This window comes from Lepus europaeus, chromosome 11 (assembly GCF_033115175.1).
Source record: "Lepus europaeus isolate LE1 chromosome 11, mLepTim1.pri, whole genome shotgun sequence".
NCBI classification, from domain to species: domain Eukaryota; kingdom Metazoa; phylum Chordata; class Mammalia; order Lagomorpha; family Leporidae; genus Lepus; species Lepus europaeus.
In genome coordinates, this window is record NC_084837.1 from 37,600,998 (window position 1) to 37,623,309 (window position 22,312).

Here is a 22,312-nt window from a genome sequence, read left to right on the forward strand (position 1 = left end):
TCTCCCATTCCATTCACATCAAGATTCATTTGAAAACAATGTTATTACTACCATATCATATGTAGCACTGGTGTATTGTATCATACTTTATAAATATATTGACATATTTTTATCAACTGAAGCAATATCCCTGCCCTGACAAGTTGGGGAGCCAATACACACAGCAGTTAACTGAATTGCCCATGTCAGACAACTGGTAAGTGGGAATAAGTTCAAAAATCTATTACTGGGTTATCGGGTTCTAGGAGTTCCTGAAGGTGTGGAAAGAGGGAAAGGATTAGAAAGCAATTTTAGTGAAATAATAACAGAAAAATTTCCCTAATTTTGAGAAAGAAAGGGATATCCAAGTAGAGGAAGCACATAGAACTCTTAACAGAAATGACCAGAAAAGATGTTCACCACAACACATTGCAATCAAATTCTCCACAGTAAAACACAAAGAAAAGATTCTAAAATGTGCAGGAGAGAAATTCCAGATTACTCTCGGAGGATCTCCAATTAGACTCACGGCAGACTTCTCATCAGAAACCCTATTTGCCAAGAGAGAATGGTGAGAGATAGTCCAAGCTGTCAACCCAGCATGCTATACCCTGCAAAGCTCTCATTTATGAACAAAGGTGAAATAAAGACTTTCCATGACAAACAGAAACTGAAAGAATTTTTCATCACCTGTCTAGCCCTGCAGAAGACACTTAAGGATGAGCTACACACAGAAACACAGGAACATTGTCATCACTGCAGAAGAAGGTGAAAGAAGGAAAGCTTCCAGTAAAAATACAAAGGAAATTCAAGGTAAAAATGAGAATATTTATGAAAAATTGGCATGACAAAGTAATTACTTATCAATAGTAACCCCAAGTTTACTGCAGCTCAAATCAAATCACAAGAGGGAAGACAAAAAAATAAACTTAAATTCCCATCAACTGAAGACTGGATAAAGAAATTATGGGATATATACACTGTGGAATACTATACAGCTGTAAAAAATGAAATCCAGTCAGTTGCAACAAAATGGATGAATCTGGCAAAGACTGTACTTAATAAAATACTCTAGACTCAAAGGGACAAATACCATATGTTCTCCTTTATCTGTGATAACTAATAGAGAACCTAAAAGGAAATCCGTAGAAGTGAAATTGACATTTTGAAAAGTAATAACTTGAACAGCCCTTGTCTTGAATGTCAAGGAACAGTTTTTTTTCTTTATGGAGAATGGGATTGGGAATGGGAGAGGGAGGAGGAGGTGGAGTTGGAGTGGGGGTAGGAGGGTGTGTATGATGGGAAGATGAAATCTGTACTCATTAAATAAACAGTTTCTTTGGTAAAAAAAAATAAAGTTAATTGAAAATGAAAAAAATCTATTACTGGGTTATATACTAGAAAATAATACCAATCCATATCTACTAAAAGGCTACATGTCTAGGTAAATGACAGACTGGCTGCTATAGACAAAAGAATAATAACTCATCTCAATATACAATTTCATCTTAAGAAATTATATTATTTACTATCAAGTTCAATGAGTATTATTTGCTATTTACTCAGCCTCTTAAAAGAGCTTATTCTATAGTGAACTCTTAACAGCAAAAAACCAACAGATCTCCCACCATTTTTTTTTTTTTGACAGGCAGAGTTAGACAGTGAAAGAGAGAGAGACAGAGAGAAAGGTCTTCCTTTTCCGTTGGTTCACTCCCCAAATGGCCACTATGGCTGGCGTGCTGCCCAGTCCAAAGCCAGGAGCCAGGTGCTTCCTCCTGGTCTCCCAAGCGGGTGCAGGGCCCAAGCACTTGGGCCATCTTCCACTGCCTTCCCAGGTCACAGCAGAGAGCTGGACTGGAAGAGGAGCAACTGGGACAGAATCCGGTGCCCCAGCCGGGACTAGAACCCAGGGTGCTCTGCGCCCCAGGCAGAGGATTAGCCAAGTGAGCCACGGTTCCGGCCCACCAATATATTTTTTTAAAGATTTATATTCTGCTGATTCACTCCCAAAATCATCGCAATGGCTGATTTGAAGCTAGGAGCCAGGAGCTTCTTCTGGGTCTCCCATGTGGATGCAGGGGCCCAAGGACTTGGGCCACCTTCTACTGGGATTGGAAGAGAAATAGCCAAGACTCTAACTGGCACCCATATACAATGCAGGTGCTGCAGGCTGGGGCTTTAACTTCCTGCACCACAGCTCCAGTCTCCCACCAATATTTTGAAGACAACAGTGTAAATCAGAATTCCTGACAGTGTATTGTTCAATGCATAACCCAAGAAATTTTAGCACAAATTAGAAATCTACCTACAGAATTTTAACTGGTCACAGGTAGTGGTTATTAAGCCAACATTATACCATAATGCTTCCATATCATCCATGTTTTGAACACAGTAGATATCAAAAATGTTGACTTCAACTAGAATGAATTAAAACTGATATTTTTATCATAAAATTTACTAAAGTATATGATATAACAATGTTCTTTAGCCATATCTTTTTATTGCTTATATCAGGAAATCATTCAAAATATCCATATTTCCTTATACTGCTAAAAATCTAAGACTCAATGAAGGTTTTTGAGTAGCAAAGTGACATCTTTTAGAATGAGAGTTTTAGAATGAGAGTTGATGGCAGTGTGACAAATGATCAGAAAGGTGAGAAACTGGAGGGTTAAAAAATTACAAGAGTACTATCACCTAGATCATGGTCTTAACATAGGTTAGATAATAAATTTGAGAGAAATATAGGAAAGAAAGAATTACTGCATAAGTGACAGGACTGGGTGCTGAACTGCTTATGGTAGGTGAAAACTTCAAGGATAAGAATATTATGTCAATTATTTTAACCTATATGTCTAGGAGGATGGTGGTATCACTAATGAATAGATGTTAATTGATCTATATGGCAGTTAATAATAGAAAACTATTGGCCGGCGCCGCGGCTCACTAGGCTAATCCTCCGCCTTGCGGCGCCGGCACACCGGGTTCTAGTCCCGGTCGGGGCACCGATCCTGTCCCGGTTGCCCCTCTTCCAGGCCAACTCTCTGCTGTGGCTAGGGAGTGCAGTGAAGGATGGCCCAAGTTCTTGGGTCCTGCACCCCATGGGAGACCAGGAGAAGCACCTGGCTCCTGCCATCGGAACAGCGTGGTGCGCCGGCCGCAGCGCGCTACCGCGGCGGCCATTGGAGGGTGAACCAACGGCAAAAGGAAGACCTTTCTCTCTGTCTCTCTCTCTCACTGTCCACTCTGCCTGTCCAAAAAAAATAAATAAATAAATAATAGAAAACTATTAAGAATGACTTAGGGGCCAGCACTGTAGGTTAATCTTCCGCCTGCAGTGCCAGCATCCTATATGGGCGCCAGTTCTAGTCCTGGCTGCTCCACTTCCAATCCAGCTCTCTGTTATGGCTTGGGAAAGCAGTATAAGATGGCCCAAGTGCTTAGGCCCGTGCACCCATGTGGGAAACTCGGAAGAATTTCCTGGCTTCTGGCTTTGGATCAGCGTAGCTCTAGTCATTGAGAGAATTTGGGGAGTGAACCAGTGGATGGAAGACCGTTCCTTCTGTCTCTCCCTCTCATTGACTATAACTCTACCTCTCAAATAAATTAATTAATTAAAAAAAGAATGACTTAAAATGTAGGTGTGCACTGTCTTGCCAGAAAAATAAGTTAAGACATAAACGCTTAAAGTTCGAGTAGCTCACTGGGTCAGGGGCTCAGAGATGCTAGAACCAGCTTTCCTTGGTCTTTTTTTCATGACTATAAAACAGCTGCTGCAATTCTAGATAGTAGGTAAGTGTTCAAGGTTAATATGAAGGGAATAAGGAATGCACTTGTTTCATTGGCCCTTATTATAGGAAAACAAAACCTTTTCCTGAGATACTCTTCTTTCTTCTATTCCTGCTGTAGACTACTATGTCTAATTAGCAACAACAACAACAAAAAGCCTGAGAAAGTATTGAACTTTTATAGCTTTTATATCAAAGGCATGCAAAGCAGAATATGACTGGAAATAAATGTTGAGTTATATAGTGGTTGGCTTTTTCTCAGGGAGAAGAGTTATGTAGTCAAAAAATTAGCATTTGGTTTCAAATTTGCTGAGATTAGGCAGACATTAGGGCAGATGTGAAAGTCATTAGGGCATAAACAATAGGCAATGTTATGAAAATGGGTGAAATTTAGAAGACATGAGATAATAATAAAAGAAATATCTTGGGCTGGCATTGAGGCATACCTAGTTAAGTTGTTGCCTGTGATGATGGCAACTCATATGGGCATCAGTTCAAGTCCTGGCTGCCTCACTTCTGATCCAGCTCCCTGCTAATGAGCCTGGGAAAGCAGCAGAAGATGGCCTAAGTGTTTGGGGTCACTACCACCCACATGGGGTAGACCTGAATGGAATTCCAGGCTCCTAACTGGCCATTGCAGCCATCTGGGGAGTGAACCAGCAGTAGGAAGGCACCTCTCTCTCTCTCTCTTTCTGTAACTATGCCTTTCAAATAAATAAATAAACCTTTAAAAAAAAAACTTGCCCAATGAGGATATGGAGCAACAGGAATTCTCATCATTAGTGGGAATATAGATGGAGTCAGTCAAAAGGGGATTGGAAGGAATAAATAGGTAGAACACAGAGGATTTAGGGGACAGTGAAAATGTTGTGTATATTCCAAAAATATCTATATCTTTCAAAAATATCTGTATATTTCAGATAATAAGTATTACAGGCTTGTGACTTTCTGAGCTCACAAATGGTCTGAGAAAGAATGATTTTCAGGGGAATTACACTGAAGAATGTAAATGTGGGAGGTTAAAGATGTGTAGTACAAAGGTAAATTTTATAATAAAAAAGAAAAAAAGTCAGTGTATATGAAATTACTTATTTGGTGTCAGAATATTCATGGCTAATCTAAATTTATCTTAAAAACATCAAATGTCCAAAAATGTATTCAGGAAACCAATTTCTGAAAATAAGTGAATCCTTAAATGGGATTTTTTTTTTTTTTTTTGGACAGGCAGAGTTAGAGAGAGAGAGAGACAAAGAGAAAGGTCTTCCTTTTCCATTGGTTCACCCCACAATGGCCACTACAGCTGGCATGCTGCGCCGATCCGAAGCCAGGAGCCAGGTTCCCCCTCCTGGTCTCCAGTGCAGGTTCAGGGCGCAAGCACTTGGGCCATCCTCCACTGCCTTCCCGGGCCACAGCAGAGAACAGGACAGAATCCAGCACCCCAACCGGGACTAGAACCCGGGGTGATGGCGCCGCAGGCGGAGGATTAGCCAAGTGAGCCACGGTGCTGGCCTAAATGGGATTTTTTTTTTAAAGTTAACTTTCAAACTATATACTATTGGCAGTATAATTCAGTACCTCACCCAATAGGTACCAGTGTGCTTTACTTTGTTTATAGGGAAAAACTGAAAACATAGAAGTAGGAGAAACAGTGCTATGGCTGGTAGATTTAGCTAGTATAATTCCATGCTATTCCAAAACAATTTTTATAAATAATCACCAAAAATGTAATCTTCTGTTGTTAGATAAAAAATAATATAGAGGGGCAGACATTTTACCTAGCAGTTAAGAGGCCTGCACACAGTATCTGATGGCTTGGATTTGAGTCCTAGCTCCAGCCCCTGATTCCAGGTTCCTATTAATACAAATCCTGGGAAGCATCAGATGATAGCTCAGGTAATTGGGTCCCTGCCAAACACACAGGAGACCTGGATTGAGTTCCCAGCTCCCAGCCTGGGGAGTGAACCAGCAGATGGGAGGTTGTTCTCTCAGTATGTCTGTCTCTCCCTGCTTTCAAATACATAAAACAAATAAAAAATTAAAAAATAAATTCCTAATGCTCATTTACACACTAACCAAATACTAAATCAGTTAAGAAACAAAAAGTGGTACTTGTACTTGGGTTATAAAAGTTAAGCATACTGGTCAGAAAGGAGACAGTCTACTACCCATATAGCTTGAATGGCTTTTCATAACTTATATGACAACTTAAAGATATATAATATCACAAAAGACACAAAAAAGCACCAAATAAAGAACAAAAATTCTGAAAGATAAGAATGGTTTTTAAAAACAACTTAGAATAAGCCAGATATATTTAAAATGGCCCAATTTTCATAATAAATTGAACATTTTCTCATAAAATGATTCAAAGGTAATGTTATGCAAGAAAGATTTTTAATTAATTTATTTATTTGAGAGGCAGAAAAAAAAGAGAGCGAGAGGAGATCTTCCACTCTCTAGAGGGCCTCAACACTCAAGACTGGGCCAGCCTGAAACCAGAAGCCTGGAACTCCATCCAAGTCTCCCACATGGATAGCAGTTGCATTCCCAGTCTCATTAGCAGGAAGCTGGGTTGGAAATGGAAGAACTAGGACTCAAACCAGTGCCATGTAGGATGCTGGCATTGAAGGTGGCAGTTTAACCCACTGAGCCATAATGCCAGTCCCAAGAAAGATATTTTTAAAAGAACTGAAATGAATACAGGACTTAAGAAAGAATGACTTGATGAGCAAGTCTTTGAAAATGAATTCTTCCTCCCATTGTTCCCCTATTAAGGCTTAAGCTGCCTTAGTGACTGGATAAAGTTGGGAAGGATTAAAAAACGCCAGAAAAACATGTTTTTTCACAAAAAGAATGAACTAGAAAAGATTTTAATATAGTTAATGCCCATATATTACTTTAAATTATATTATCTACAGTCTACAAAGTTTTTTTAATTTCATTTGGTTTTTGTTTTGAACATTCAAGTCTTTTTTTGGCCTACTGATTTGCTTCTAATTTGAATAGCTTTTTATAAATCTGTATCTCTTAATAAACAGCAACTTCTATTTAATTAAATTTAACTTAAACACACACCCAAATTGAAGAAAAAAAGGTCATGTGATGACTACACATTTAACAAATTAGAATTTTTAGTTTACATAGTTTTTTTAAGTGGAAATAGCCAATCACATTGAGTACATGAACTATGCCCCCTAACACTGATCATAAATTAGCATACATTAAGGAAGCTGCCTTTAAAACAATGTTGTTTGTCATTTTCAAGTATATGTTTTTAAAATTAATATACTTTATTTTCACCAGTAATAAATTCTTTAAAGGAACTAAAAATAATCACTAAAATCTGTAATTCTTTCCTTTTTCATTTATCTTTCTGGCCTATCTATAAATTCAATACAAAAGAAGAAAAAAAAGACATTAATCAATATTAACACATTATTAAATGCCCAACACTAGGAATTTAAACATGAAGCTCAACATATTTTGCAGAAATATCTAACTACCACTAAACCACATACTTTTTGGACAGATTAAAAATATTTTCCACAACAAAAGGTCAGCATTTTTATCAATTTTGATACCTGAATTTTCTCAACTCTGGCTTAGTGACTTACACTGCGAATGCGCTGGGATTTCTCTACAATCAACAGCAAAGCAGACATATTTAAGACAACAGAAGCATACAATTTTCTTACTTCATAATAAAAGCAATGAATAATCTTTTTGGTTTACCATGGATTTATTCTCAACCTATTCATGAGAATGCAAGCACCTTGAGGGTAAAGAACACAATGGAACACATGAACTATACTAGGAAGTGGGGCAAGGACAAACATCATAATGGGAAGCTACAAGTATCTTCAAAAGTACATATGATTAGAAGTTGGAACAATGCCTTTTTTTCATGTCTCCTAGATCTACATTACACTGAGATATTAAGAAATGCATAGTTCACTTATTTCAAGTCCTAGTTGAACATATCTTTTTCTTTTGTTGTTATAGTCTAAATACTCCTTCAAGTTTGCAAAATAGTTATAATGTCTTTCAAGAATATCCGTTCAATGCATTATTAATATTACAAGTCACTTTAAAATTATTGTAATTAATATCAATGTGAAGAAAAGGCCCATGATTTAATTATTTCTTCAATTAGTGTGATCACTTTTTATTAGCTATAAAAGATAATAATAGAAAAGCAGAAAAGGCATGAACAAGTACCCAAAGTTATTAATATATCATCACTAAAAATTCCGAAAATATGTTGTTTTCATGTACGCATACATGAAATAAAATAATACCATAACAGAAGGGTGCTGTATCTGTGTTTAAAGAAGGGGTTGTTGGCAAACACCACAGCTCACTTCTGCTGAAATGTACACAACTGATATATGCAGCACCAAAGGCTGGCACCAAGGGCTTACAACCTTAATTTGCCTGCAAGAAGGAACGGAGATTTACCTTCAGAGCACGTTCTTGATTGTTTTCAGCAGTCAGATGTCTCATGTTGTTTGCTGAAGTCTGGTTCTGCTCTTTCAGATGATGAAGCTCCTGCTCTAGCCGTTTGCACTGCCACAGGGGAAGAATCACATTAAGTAAAGGAGTTATAGCATTTTTTTTCCACCAAGCCACATGAATTAATGTAAATAATGCCATTGTATTCTCTAAAAGACAAGGATTTTTTTTTGCAACAAGAAAGATGAGTAAAAGAATTGTTGAATTGTTGAACACAAATAAAAAAACAATGTTTACAGTACTCTCGTAATTCAATTATATTTTCAGTTAGTTTTTCATTACTCTGTTATGACAAAAATATGTATTGTATGAAATTACTGTCACATTATACTCAAAACTACTTTCTTCATTAACAAATGGTTCCATTTATACACACACACACACACACACACATATATATATATATATGTTGAATCAAAGCTTGCTTCTAAAAATCACATTGGATCCTAAGTAAACTATATTATGACATTCTATGATTAATTTTTAAAATTAAAATATACATTAGGAGACATTTCAGATTTGAAATATTTTACACAATTACAGAGTCAGATATCCTGCAAATCAGGATAATATGAAGAGGCATGGGAGACTGGCTAAAAGAGTAAGGTACTAAACTCATGTTTTAGGAAAAGGTTAAAAAATCACCCTTAACTTATCTAGTTTTAACTTAGGAAGTTAAAATAACAATCAATAAGTGCACATATTGATTAAAGAGATGGACAAAGATGTTTTTTGGTTATTTGAAAAATGGCTAGTTGTTATAATGAATCGAAATCATCAGTTATTACGATACAATCAAGATGCAACTGTATTCCAAATTGGCATTTCTTATTATTCTGAAATTGATTTCTTCTGCCTCTGATCTTTATAATATCATGCAGTTTCAGAATTTCCAAAACTTTGAATACAGAACTCTTTTCCAAAGAAAGTCTTACCAGACTCTTGATATTGACTTAGATCACAAGATATTTACAAACAATTTGAGTATACATACCTCATGCACACATAATTATAAGACCAAAGAAAACTTACAAATTAAATTAGGACCACAAATCAAGACCTTTGAAATTATAAAAATTTAATCTAGCAGGTAATTTTGTTAAAGCTACATTTTACAAACATAAGGATACATCCGAAAGTTCATGAAAATGTAATTAAAAGATAAATTTATTTTGGTACAAAAATTTTTAAATCTATATCTATGAATTGACTGATTTAGTGATAGATCCTTTTATAGTGTCATGTTTATTTCAACATGTGCTATGTGACATCTTACGTCACCCACACATTTAAAAAAATTATACAAAAGTGTTGTGAGACATATCATTGGCCCTTATTTGGAGGAGACAAGGATTTACACATTAAAATGTCATCTTTTTAGTCAATAACAATTGAAATACTAGCTAATAATGAAATAAAAATAAAAATATGTTTAGAGAAGACTCGAATCATGAACCATGAAAATGAATAAAACACAGCAGTAGGTATCACAATCTAGTAGAGATAGTCTCTACTAGAATAGTCCTGTAACATGTTCAATTAATTTTAATACAGAACTATTAAGACAAGTACAAAAATATAATGTCTAAATATAATCTAAGAGGGCTCAAAGGCAAGGTAGATGGTTTTGGCTATGAGAAGAAAATAATGTTTCATGGAGCACATGACATCTGAATTTGGATTGTTTTGATTACTCAATTTTATAAACTGAAATCGGAGGAAAAATAATAGAGGAGAAAAGGTATGAAAGTAGAAACACAAGCATGGGCATGAGTTGTCTGACCAACATTTCTTTTTATTATAACTCGAAATGAACCCAAAATAAAGATCTTCCTCATATCTATGGTGAAAAATCAAAAATGAATTCACTCATTTTAGCTCAAGAAATAAATGATGAATTTACTTTCATTTCTTTATTAGGGTTAAATCTAACATTTACCTGTGACTCAAATTACGAGAGGTAGACTAAATTTTGAATTGAATAAAAATAAATATAAATGCTCTTGGCAATATACATCTATAATTTAAATTTAACTAGATCTAAAGTTTATTTAATCCTATATGAGATCTTCATTTGATTTTTTTAAAGATTAATTTATTTATTTGAAGGTCACAGTTACACAGAGAGAGGAGAGGCAGAGAGAGAAAGGTCCTCCATCCACTGGTTCACTCCCCAACTGGCTGCAACAGCTGCAGCTGCACCAATCCTAAACCAGGAGCTTGGAGCCTCTTCCAGGTCTCCCATGTGGGTGCAGAGGCCCAAGGACTTAGGTCATCTTTCACTGCTTTTGCAGGCCATAGCACAGAGCTGGACTGGAAGTGCAGCACCCGGGACTCAAACCAGCGCCCACATGGGATGCCAGCACTACAGCCGGCAGTCCCACCTGCTACACCACAGCCCCGACCCCTTCATTTGATTTATATGTGGAAAGTCTAACACACTCACAATCTTAATACATGTATAATTTGTTTTGATTTCTTTTTTTTTCTATACTCTTTAATTCTGAAATTTATTTTGAGGTAAAGGTAATTAACTGTATATTCATTAGCAAGTGCAAAATTGGTTCTAGGACAAATGTTATTTCTTGGCACTTTGAAGAGATTATCCAACTGCAATATGGCACCCTTACTGCAAATATGAACTCTCTTAGTCTAATAGTAATTCCTTTATGGTTTGATCTGTTTTTTCTTAATGGTTGCTTTTAATACCTTCTGTAGTTTAACTGGTTTTCCACATTCAAGAATAATAAACCAACATATTAGATTTATTTTTACCTTGTTGATATTCTTTGTGCATCTGAAACCTGGAAATTCACAGCTATCAATTCTTGGAATGTCACCTAGCTAACGCCTGTTTTGAAACTCATATTGATTGCTATTATATCTAAGATTCATTTTTCTTTTTCATAACTTTCATCCTTTATATTTTCAACACTCAATTTGTGTGTGAACTCTGAGTATCCATCATTATGAGTCAAGACTTGTAATTCTATTTTCAGTTGTGTCTATTCTTCCTTTTTCACTAATACTTTACTTTCAATGATTATCATTCTCATTGCTAAATGTTCCATTGTATTCTTTTTAAATCATGTCCATCTTTTTTATACTGTTTTTTTTTTTAGATTTTATTTATTTATTTGAAAGTCAGAGAGTTACACAGAGAGAAGAGAGGCAGAGAGAAAGAGAGGTCTTCCATCCGCTGGTTCACTCCCCAGTTGGCTGCAATGGCCAGAGCTGCACCGATCTGAAGCCAGGAGCCAGGAGCTTCCTCCAGGCCTCCCACGTGGGTGCAGAAGCCCAAGGACTTGGGCCATCCTATACTGCTTTCCCAGGCCATAGCAGAGAGCTGGATCAGAAGAGGAGCAGCTGGGACTAGAACTGGCGCCCATATGGGATGCTGTCGCTTCAGGCCAGGGCATTAACCCACTATGCCACAGCATGAGCTCCTATACTGTCGTTAAAAATATGTCCTTTCAATGATGTCTCTGTTAAAACATACATTCTTTATACTCTCTCATGTTTTATTATACCTCAAATTATTGATAGTCTAATCTTTTAAATTATCCTTCATGGTAGATTGTTATGTGTTAAGTAGATTTTGATTAGGTCTAATTTTAGCGAAGATTTATTTTTTGGCTTATAACACGTATGTGAAAGAACTGCTAAATAGGTTTTGCATTCTTCTCTACTTAGTAACTAAAGGTTTTACCCATTTAGATAAAAAATTATATGTTAATATCCTAGTTTAGGGATTCTTGCCATGATGGTTAAGTAATTTGAGTCTATACTCCCATTTGAAGCAAATCTAACCCTTTAATTTCTCATGATAATTTCATCCCTAGTCATGGCCAGAAATAAACTTCCTTGTCACTTCTCTGAACCTATAAATTGTTTACTATTTTTATAGACTCTTTTTCACTGAAGAGGCACACTTTCTATTGTCTGGCTATATGCAAAGATCTCTAACCAATTCCCGCCTCAAGTGGCCTTATAATCAGACTTTCTAAGGATAATAAAATCCAAGTTTCTAGGCCTTGAGATCTATATCTAATCTTATAACCCTAGTTAACCTGTATATTTGTAGCTCATTAATTATCTTTGTAATTTTTAACACTAGTCTTTCTCCATTTTTCATTCTTTCTAAAAAGATGGGTACATATGTGTATGGGGAGAGCCAATTTTTGTAAGAAATACTGTAACTAAGAATATAAGGATAATATAAGAATAATAAAGCTATTTTTGCAGTGAAAGCATTCATCCATATTGCATACTAGGGCTCAATATCTATGACCATGGGGTATAAGAAGAATAGAAAATAAGGAACAGAGACCATCCAAGAGGCAGGTTTTTCAAAGTACTACACCTTCGGATATACAGTGATATTCTTTACTATAACAAATGAAAAGTCAATTTCTATAGAAGATATGTGTTCCTAAATAAGTGTAAGTTATAATTTTTCCCTTTACATATCTTTTAAATAGCCTGGTGCCCTGTAATTAGGTGCATATACGTTTATGATAGTTACATCTTCCTGTTGAATTGATCCCTTAATCATCATATAGTGCCCCTCTTTGTCTCTCTTAACAGTTTTTGTGTTAAAGTTTATTTTGTCTGATATTAAGATGGCTACACCAGCTCTTTTTTAGTTCCTCTTGGCATGGAATATCCTTTTCCAACCTTTCACTTTCAGACTGCATGCATCTTTGTTGGAAAGATGTGTTTCCTGTAAGCAAGAAATAGATGGGTTTGTTTTTTAATCCATTCAACCAGTCTGTGTCTTTTAACTGGAGAGTTGAGGCCATTTACATTCAATGTGACTATTGATAAGTAGTGACTTTCCCTGCCATTTTTCCAATGATATTTCTAATTTATACTTTGAACTCCCTGTGATCTTTTACTGAGAGATTTTCTTCCTTTACCTTCTTTTGTATTGATGACTATGTTCCTGTGTGTAATACATCTTTAAGCATCTTTTGGAGGGCAGGACGAGTGGTGACAAATTATTTCAATTTCTGTTTGCTATGAAATGTCTTTATTTCACCTCCATTCACAAATGAGAGCTTTGCAGGATATAATATTCTGGGATGGCAGTTTTTTTCTCTTAGTACTGGGGCTATATTTCTTGCCATTCCCTCCTAGCCTGTAGGGTTTCTAATGAGAAGTCTGCTGAGTCTAATCGGAGATCCTCTGAGAGTAATCTGGCATTTCTCTCTTGAACATTTTAGAATCTTTCCTTTATGTTCCACTCTGGTGCATTTGATTACATTGTGCCATGGTGAGGATCTTTCTGGTCATGTTTATTGGGAGTTCTGAGCATTTCCTGTAGTTGGACTTCTCTTTCTCCAAACTGGGAAGTTTTCTGCTAGTATCTCACTAAAAAGGCCTTCTAATCCTTTCTCTCTCTCCATGCCTTCAGGAACTCCTAGAACCCAAATGTTGGGTTTTTTAATAGTATCCTATAGATTCCCAACAATATTTTTTAGATTTCTAATTTCCTCGTCTTGTCTTTGGTTTGACTGTACACTTTTCTGTGCTCTGTCTTCTAAGTCCAATATTCTCTCTTCTGCCTCATTGATTCTTTTAAGGCTCTCAAATGTATTTTTTATTTGTTCTATTGAATTCTTCATTTCATTCTGATTTCTCTTCAATATCTCAATTCATGTTCTATTGAATTCTTCATTTCATTTTGATTCTTCTTTAAGATTTCATTTTCATGAGAGAGATTTTCTTTCATGTCCTGCATGAATTTCAGTAGTTAGTACATTTGCTTTTGGTTACTTCTCTGTAATCTTATCATTAAGTTTTTGAGTTCTATTTCTTGCATTTCTTCTATCTCATTGTTTTCATACTCTTGTATTGAAGTGTCATGTCTTTGGGAGCGTCATGTTTTCTTCCTTGTTCTTGCTTCCTCAGTTGTGTTTGTAGGTATACTCGTTGGTTTCTACCTGCCCCCCGCCTCACTGTGGCGGCTTTTCTTCTTGTATTATGACTTGTAGATAAGTGGACTGTCTGCTTTCAGTGAATCTCTAGAGGCTTGTGGTGGGTGTGGCCAGAGAGTTCTGTTCAGTTCTTCAGGGTTAAGGGTGTGCCTAAGGCAACACACCCAGGTTTGGCATGGTAAAACTTCTCTCTTTTTTTAATCAGAAGGAAAGTAATTCCACTCAGCTGAGCTCTTCTCAATGGCAATCAGTGCCTGAGTGATAGCTCCGGTGGGTATATTTGTCTGCTCTGTCCCAAGGACCACACAAAGGATCTGTGCAGTCCTCAGTGTAAGCTCAGATTCCCCTGCAATATCTCTCACTGGGTAGCCAGGGCCGCCCAAGCTGTGGCATCTCCCACCGAGAATACTCACGTCTCAGCCACACTGTGAGTTCTCCCACACACCCTCAGTTTTTTTTTTTTTTCCACAGTCCCAGTTCATAAGCTCCACACATTCACTAGGTCTTAGTCTCCTGTTATTACTCCGCACAAGAGTCAGGTTTTTCTGCTTGGCTGATTGCTGGGTGCAGTCCCGAGCTGGCGCAGCTGTTAGTATGTCCAAAAGGACACCTGCTTTGTCAGCTTTTGTAAGGTGGTTGGAGAGAGAAAACTGTGTCCGTACCTTCCCTTTTATTTTTTCTCTCCTCTAGTTAGGCTGGTGTACTTTCCCCCACGAGGCTTCAAGCCTCGTTCCCTCTAGGATCTTCCTGCCGCTTTTCCCCCAGTGTCTCGGGCTACTGCGGTTTCCTCTCACCTCACTTTTCAGTGCTGGTGCGGAAGCTCTCGGCAGCTGGGGTCCCGAGCCATGGGTGCCCATGCTCTCCATACAGATCCACCAAGTCCCTCTAATTATGGAAGAGTTTCCTCTGCTGTTTTTTCCCTAACTCTTCCCTGAAACTATACTATCTCCAATTTTATTAAACTGTCTTCTCCAGGACTACCATGTAAGCTCCCTCCCTATTTCACCATCTTGGAACCCTCTCTCTCATAATTTTTCCCTATGGTTATCAAGTTACCTTTTGAATGGACATATTTAAAAACAATGCAATGTATCCCCTCTTCACATTATGTCAAATAGTAATTTTCTTGAAGGTTTCTATGCATTGGTAAAAATACAAGAATTACTATATTTTTTCATTTTAAAGCAACTTCTAATTCAAATTGAACTTAAATAAATGCCATCATTATACTCTCACACCACCACTGAAAACTACCATTCTTGCCGTAGGAGGTGATGCAGATGTAATATAAAAGTAAAAAAAAACTTTAGTTCAAAATTTGAAGTATTCATAGAGTTTTCTCTTTTAGGGTAAAGTGGCCGCTTGCCACACTGGTATCCCATATGGGCACCGGTTCATGTCCAGGCTGCTCCACTTCCAATCCAGCTCTCTCCTATGGCCTAGGAAAGCAGTGGAGGTTGGCCCAAGTCCTTGGGCCCCTGTACCCATGTGGGAGACCCAGAAGAAGCTCCTGGCTCCTGGCTTTGAATTGACACAGCTCCCACTGTTGCAGCCATTTGGGGAGTGAACCAGCAGATGGAAGACCTCTCTCTCTACCTCTGTTTTGTATCTTTATGTAAATATGAGTTACACATCTAATGATTAAATTGACACACCACTCTTAATTTATAGATTCTCTCCTTTTTTTTTTTTTTCTCCTTGGAATTTTTTAAACCACATCAAGTCAGTTTTCTTGTAGACTTTTCTGATTTTCATTGCATCTCTGTAATGCCATTTATCATGTTCCATGTTCTGCAGTCTCATGCAAATATGATAATTTGGACAAGGCTTGATTAGATTAGATTAGTTTAGGTGAAGTGATGATATCAATGAGCTCATTAGAATTTGAAAATAAACTGGATGTTTCACAAAATTATAGAATTATTATTTTTTTAAATTTTTAAAAAAATTTTTTACAGGCAGAGTGGACAGTGAGAGAGAGACAGAGAGAAAGGTCTTCCTTTTTGCCGTTGGTTCACCCTCCAATGGCCGCCGCGGCTGGCGCGCTGCGGCCGGAGCACCGCGCTGATCCGATGGCAGGAGCCAGATGCTTCTCCTGGTCTCTCATGGGGTGCAGGGCCCAAGGACTTGGGCCATCCTCCACTGCACTCCCTGGCCACAGCAGAGAACTGGCCTGGAAGAGGGGCAACTGGGACAGGATCGGTGCCCCGACCGGGACTAGAACCCGGTGTGCCGGCGCTGCAAGGCGGAGGATTAGCCTAGTGAGCCACAGCGCCGGCCCAGAATTATCATTTTAAGTGTGATAATGATATTGTAGCTATCATTTATTTTAGATACAATAAAATTTACAGATTAAAAAGGCTATTATATCTGGATTTCTTTCAAAATAATTTCAGTAATTGAATGGAGGCTATAAATTTAAAGGAAGAAAGATAATTGTGGTAGCAGTGTGAAATATCACAGGGATTCATGATATTAGCTCTGTAAGCTCACTGAGAAAAAAAGAAAAGCTTTGACTTTTCCACTGAAAATAAACAAAAGTTGAGTCTACAATGTAAGTGAATTAAACTAAATATAAAATTACTTCACATATCTTTTTAAGATAATTTAGGTAGTATTTACTACAAGATCTATAATTTACCCTTTACTGATCATTATGAATTCTAAAAAAATCGCAATTTTTTTTTTTTTTTTTTTTGGACAGGCAGAGCGGATAGTGAGAGAGAGAGACAGAAAGGTCTTCCTTTTGCTGTTGGTTCACCCTCCAATGTCCGCCATGGCCGGCGCACTGTGGCCGGCGCACCGCACTGATCCGAAGCCAGGAGCCTGGTGCTTCTCCTGGTCTCCCATGGGGTGCAGGGCCCAAGGACTTGGGCCATCCTCCACTGCACTCCCAGGCCACAGCAGAGAACTGGCCTGGAAGAGGGGCAACTGGGACAGAATCCGGTGCCCCGACCGGGACTAGAACCCGGTGTGCCGGCACTGCAAGGTGGAGGATTAGCCTATTGAGCCACGGTGCCGGCCAATTGCAATTGTCTTTAATATTTTCTCTTTCTTTTTCTTTTTTTATTTATTTGACAGAGTTAGACAGTGAGAGAGAGAGAGAGAGACAGAAAGAAAGGTCTTCCCTCCGTTGGTTCACTCCCCAAATGGCTGCTACAGCTGGCAATGTGCCGATCTGAAGCCAGGAGCCAGGTGCCTCCTCCTAGTCTCCCATGCAGGTGCAGGGGCCCAAGCACTTGGGCCATCCTCCACTGCTCTCCCGGGACACAGCAGAGAGCTGGAATGGAAGAGGAGCAACCAGGACTAGAACCGGCACCCATATGGGATGCAGGCACTGCAGGCGGAGGATTAACCAAGTTAAGCAAGGGCGCCGGCCCCACAACTGTTTTTTTTTTTCATCATATTATTTGTTGAATTCTTTAACTTAGTGTAGGGTTAACTATATAATTTTAAGTAAACTGAAAATCAATCTTTGTAAAATTTAAGAAAATAAAAGAAGTACAACAAAATGAAGGAACAGATCTGATTAAAATGGAAAAGCCAGGAAATTGGAAAGATACGCAGCATTCTCTAAAGCAAACCTCTCTAAAGATGTTTAACAAAAGGGAAATGAAGTTGAATGAAAGGTGAATGCCAAAGAAACAAAGAATCATTAATAAGGGAATTTTATCTTATGGCCTTGAATTTCCCTTAAAAAGCAAAGATTTTCAAATTCTTTGTTTGGACTCACCATTGTTAAAAATAGCAACACAAGAGAGAACAATAAGACTTCCCTTCCTAAGAGTTCATTTACATGGTCAAGTGTGTATTGGAATCTTGATCCTGATCTATAAAATCATTGCTCTCGTACATTGATTTTTCTTGCATTGTTTCTCAATAGTTTTTTCTATTTAACTGAATATATATTCATGGACTATTTAAAGGATATTTCAGAACTATTACTATCATGCCCCAATGGCTCCATCTTATAGAAAACTTAGGACACATACACAAAATATTTAAAGGCTTATGTTTCCTTGAATTATTTTAATTCGTTTTTAAAAGGGAATACATAAATGTTTGAGAGTGCTATTCTAAAAATTTCACTTTGTGATAAACTTTAAAAAAAAAAAAAAGAGTGGGAATATGAGAGGGAGAAGAAAGAAAGGTATTAGCTTGGGTGGAAAGAGGGTGGGGTGTGGGACGTATCTCTATGTTCCTAAACCTGTGTATATGAAATACATGAAACTTGCATAATTTAAATAAATTTTTTTAAAATTACAACAATCAAGTAATTATGATTCTGTTTTATCTTTTTTTTTTACTTTCTGGAAGATTAACATGCAAAAGCTTCATGATAAAAAGTTCTTTAATTCTAAGTTTTAACAGCTACTGTTTCTCCTACTGTGCAACCTGCATTTAGTCACAAAACATCTTAATCACACTACAATAAAACATCTTCCTTCATGGATGCTATACAACCTTTTCCTTTGAAGATAAAATTCATATCAGGCTCATCTAGTCAAAACAAAAACTAAACTTCGGTGTCAATGTGAACTATGCACTTTGAACTTCAGATGTTTGGAAGTACTTATGATTATATAAAGAAGTTTTTATTCCTTTTCATTTAAAAGAGTTTTTAAAAGTCACTTTATAAATATTTAAAACAATAAATACAATGCTTTTCTCACATTACAGTAACTTAGAATGAAGTGTTTTTAAACTTGAAAAGGTAACTTGCTTCTAAATAACAACTTGGTTTAAACAAATACTTATATAATATACGATTTTTACAAATATCATAGGTTAAAAAAGAAAAATAATAATTATGTGAATGTTTGAAGCCCCCAAATGTTACAGTTGATGTTTCTCTCTCTCTCTCTGTATACACACACACGCACACACACATATATGTATACATGTGTATATATACATATGCAGATGTGTATATATAACTAAGTTATTCAATAAATATTCATTGAGCACCCACCTGGCAATGTACTACTACTACCACCAGGCAGTAGCCAGGCAATAGCATGTATATTTATATACAACACACACACACACACACATATAGGTTTTATTATTGAAAGGCAGAGTGACAGAGAGAGACAGAGGGAGACAGAGTGAGACATTTTCCATCTCCTGATTCCCTCTTCAATTGTCTACAACAGTACAACAGCTGGGGTTGTGTTGCAGGGTCCCAAGTGCTTGAGCCATCATCTGCAGCCTCCTAGGATGCACATTAGCAGGAAGTTGGAAAGGAAGCACAGTGGGGACTCTACTAGAGGCACTCCAACAATGGGATGTGGATATCTTAATTGGCAGCTTAACTGCTTCACAAAAATGCCTGCCCCAACATACATATTTCTAATTATATATAGACATTCTGAAAAATACCATGTGAAAGTAAATAGGAGTTTATGGCCGGCGCCGTGGCTTAACAGGCTAATCCTCCGCCTTGCGGCGCTGGCACACCGGGTTCTAGTCCCGGTTGGGGAGCCGGTTTCTATCCCGGTTACCCCTCTTCCAGGCCAGCTCTCTGCTATGGCCCAGGAAGGCAGTGGAGGATGGCCCAAGTCCTTGGGCCCTGCACCCGCATGGGAGACCAGGAGAAGCACCTGGCTCCTGGCTTCGGATCAGTGAGATGCGCCAGCCGCAGCAGCCATTGGAGGGTGAACCAAAGGCAAAAAGGAAGACCTTTCTCTCTGTCTCTCTCTCTCTCTCTCTCACACTATCCACTCTGATTGTCAAGAAGAAAAAAAAAGAAAGTAAATAGGAGTTTAATACAAATATAGTACTTCTTTCACTATAAACTATCTTAAATTAGTAAATAATTTAGGATAAAGAAACATATTAAATTATAAAACAAAAGTATTAGTAAACATATAAAATTATTACAAAGGTAACAAGATTGGGGCCGGCGCTGTGGCGCAGTAGGTTAAAGCCCTGGCCTGAAGCGCTGGTATCCCATATGGGCGAGGGTTCGTGTCCTGGCTGCTCCTCCTCCAATCCAGCTCTCTGCTATGGTCTGGGAAAGCAGTAGAAGATGGCTCATGTTCCCAGGCCCCTGCACCCATGTGGGAGACCAGGAGGAAGCTCCTGGCTCCTGGCTTCAGATTGGCGCAGCTTCAGCCATTGTGGCCATTTGGGGAGTGAACCAACAGATGGAAGACCTCTCTCTCTCTCTCTCTCTCTCTCTGCCTCTTCTCTCTCTGTGTAACTCTGACTTTAAAACAAATAAAATAAATTAAAAAAAAAAGGTAACAAGATCTACATGGGTACTTTGTGGTGTTATTGAAACATTCTTGGTAGTATTATTTAACATTATGTTAACTGCATTCATAAAAGCTATTCATTTGAGAAATGATTTGCACCTATTTAATGATTCTAATTATTAATAATGAGTCAATTATTAATTATTAATGGCAGTCAACTTTTAGAAATCAGCATTGCTAGGCCCTGTTGCAAGCATTTTACATGTATTAACTCAGTTACACTTTATGAGTTAGACAGTGGTATTCCATTTTATAGAATAGGAAGTGGATGCAAAGAGTAATAACTAACTTCTCCAAATTTATGAAACGAATAAAAAGCAGAATTCCAATTCAAGGAGTGTAATTCAGTTTATCAATAAATTCGTAGTGTGCACAGACTCACAAAATAGCAAAAGGAAATAAGTAGAACTACAAAAAGTTAATTATTTTAAAGCTAGAACTGTGCAATTAGATAATTTTTTTAAAGATAGATTTATTTATTTTGAAAACAGAACAACAAAATGAGTGAGCAAATGAGCAAGAAAGAGAGAGAACCTTCCACCCACTGATTCACTTGCCAAATGGCTTCAACAGCCAGGTGTGGGTGATGCCAAAGCTAGGAGCCAGGAACTCCATCCTGGTCTCCCACATGGGTGACAGGGGTCCAAGCCCTTGGCATATCCCCTGCCTTTCCAGGCACATTAGCAAGAAGCTGGATTGGAAGTACAGCAATCAGGAGTGGAACTGGCATTCCAATATGGAATGCCCATATCACAAGCAGCCACTTAACCTACTGTGCTGCAATGGCAGTGCCAACATAATTTTTTAAGTACCACACAAGGAAAGACATACTTAACACATATCAGAATGGCAGGGACTAGATAGTATATAGAAGTATTACTTTTTTAAAAACTTTTATTTGAAAGGCAGAGATATGGAGAGAAGAAGAGAGAGGGAGGGAAGAAAGGTGGGGAAATAGAGAGGGAGAGAGGGAGAGAGAGAGAGAGAATCTTCCATCTGCTGGTTCACTCTCCAAAGGGTTGCAATGGCTGGGACTGTTCCAGGCAGAAACCAGGAGCCAGGAGCTTCTTCTGACTCTCCCATATGTGAACAGGGGCCCAAATAATTGGGCCATCTTCCTCTGCTTTTCCCAGGTACTTTAGCAGGAAGCTGGATTGGAAATGGGGCAGCAAGGACTCAAACTGGCACCCATATGGAATGCCAGCAATGCAGACAGAGGCTTAAACTACACCACAGCACCAGCCTCAAATTGTTACCTTTTAATTAAGTTTATCTATACCCAAGAAACTATGCTAAATTAATGAACACCACCTAAGCAGATTTTCTCACCTTTTAATTGAACATTCTAAGGCTAGCATAGTATCTAAAATCATAATGCTGCTTTGAGGAATATAATACATCAAGACAGCTTTTATCATTGGAAATATTTACTTTTAAATAAAGGCATTATAAAATTTATATATGTGCATGTGTGCATATATATGTACATATATTATATAAATATTAATGTTGTAACATATACGAATGCTTAAACAAATATTCAAACTCTTTGTAGAGAATTGGCATCACTTCTCCTTCACATGACAACACCAAAAATACCAATTCATTTTCTATAAATTGAATAGAGCCCAGTGTGTCTGATCATTGCTAACAGTAGCAAAGTTTTTAAAACATAAGAGGTCATCAATTTGTGACTATGTACAGTGTTCTCTCTTTATAAATGCATTTACTCAAACATTCTTGCTAAACTCGTGAATCATTTTGAACTCTAAAATTGGACCCTCAGGCACCCGGAGGTGCAGCAGGTTATACTGCTGCCCACGATGCCAGTATC

The 22,312-nt window shown here is 37.6% G+C and overlaps 1 protein-coding gene across 4 annotated transcripts in view; it reads right to left on the minus strand.

Annotated features, from left to right (window-relative positions):
- The window catches only part of MIPOL1 (mirror-image polydactyly 1), a 327,843-nt gene that overhangs the window by 168,763 nt on the left and 136,768 nt on the right, over nucleotides 1-22,312 (minus strand). For all 4 annotated transcript variants that reach the window (XM_062205244.1, XM_062205245.1, XM_062205247.1 and 1 more), the window contains one exon: nucleotides 8,226-8,333. In XM_062205244.1, the coding sequence (XP_062061228.1) occupies nucleotides 8,226-8,333 (108 nt within the window). The remainder of the gene's footprint in view (nucleotides 1-8,225; nucleotides 8,334-22,312) is intronic.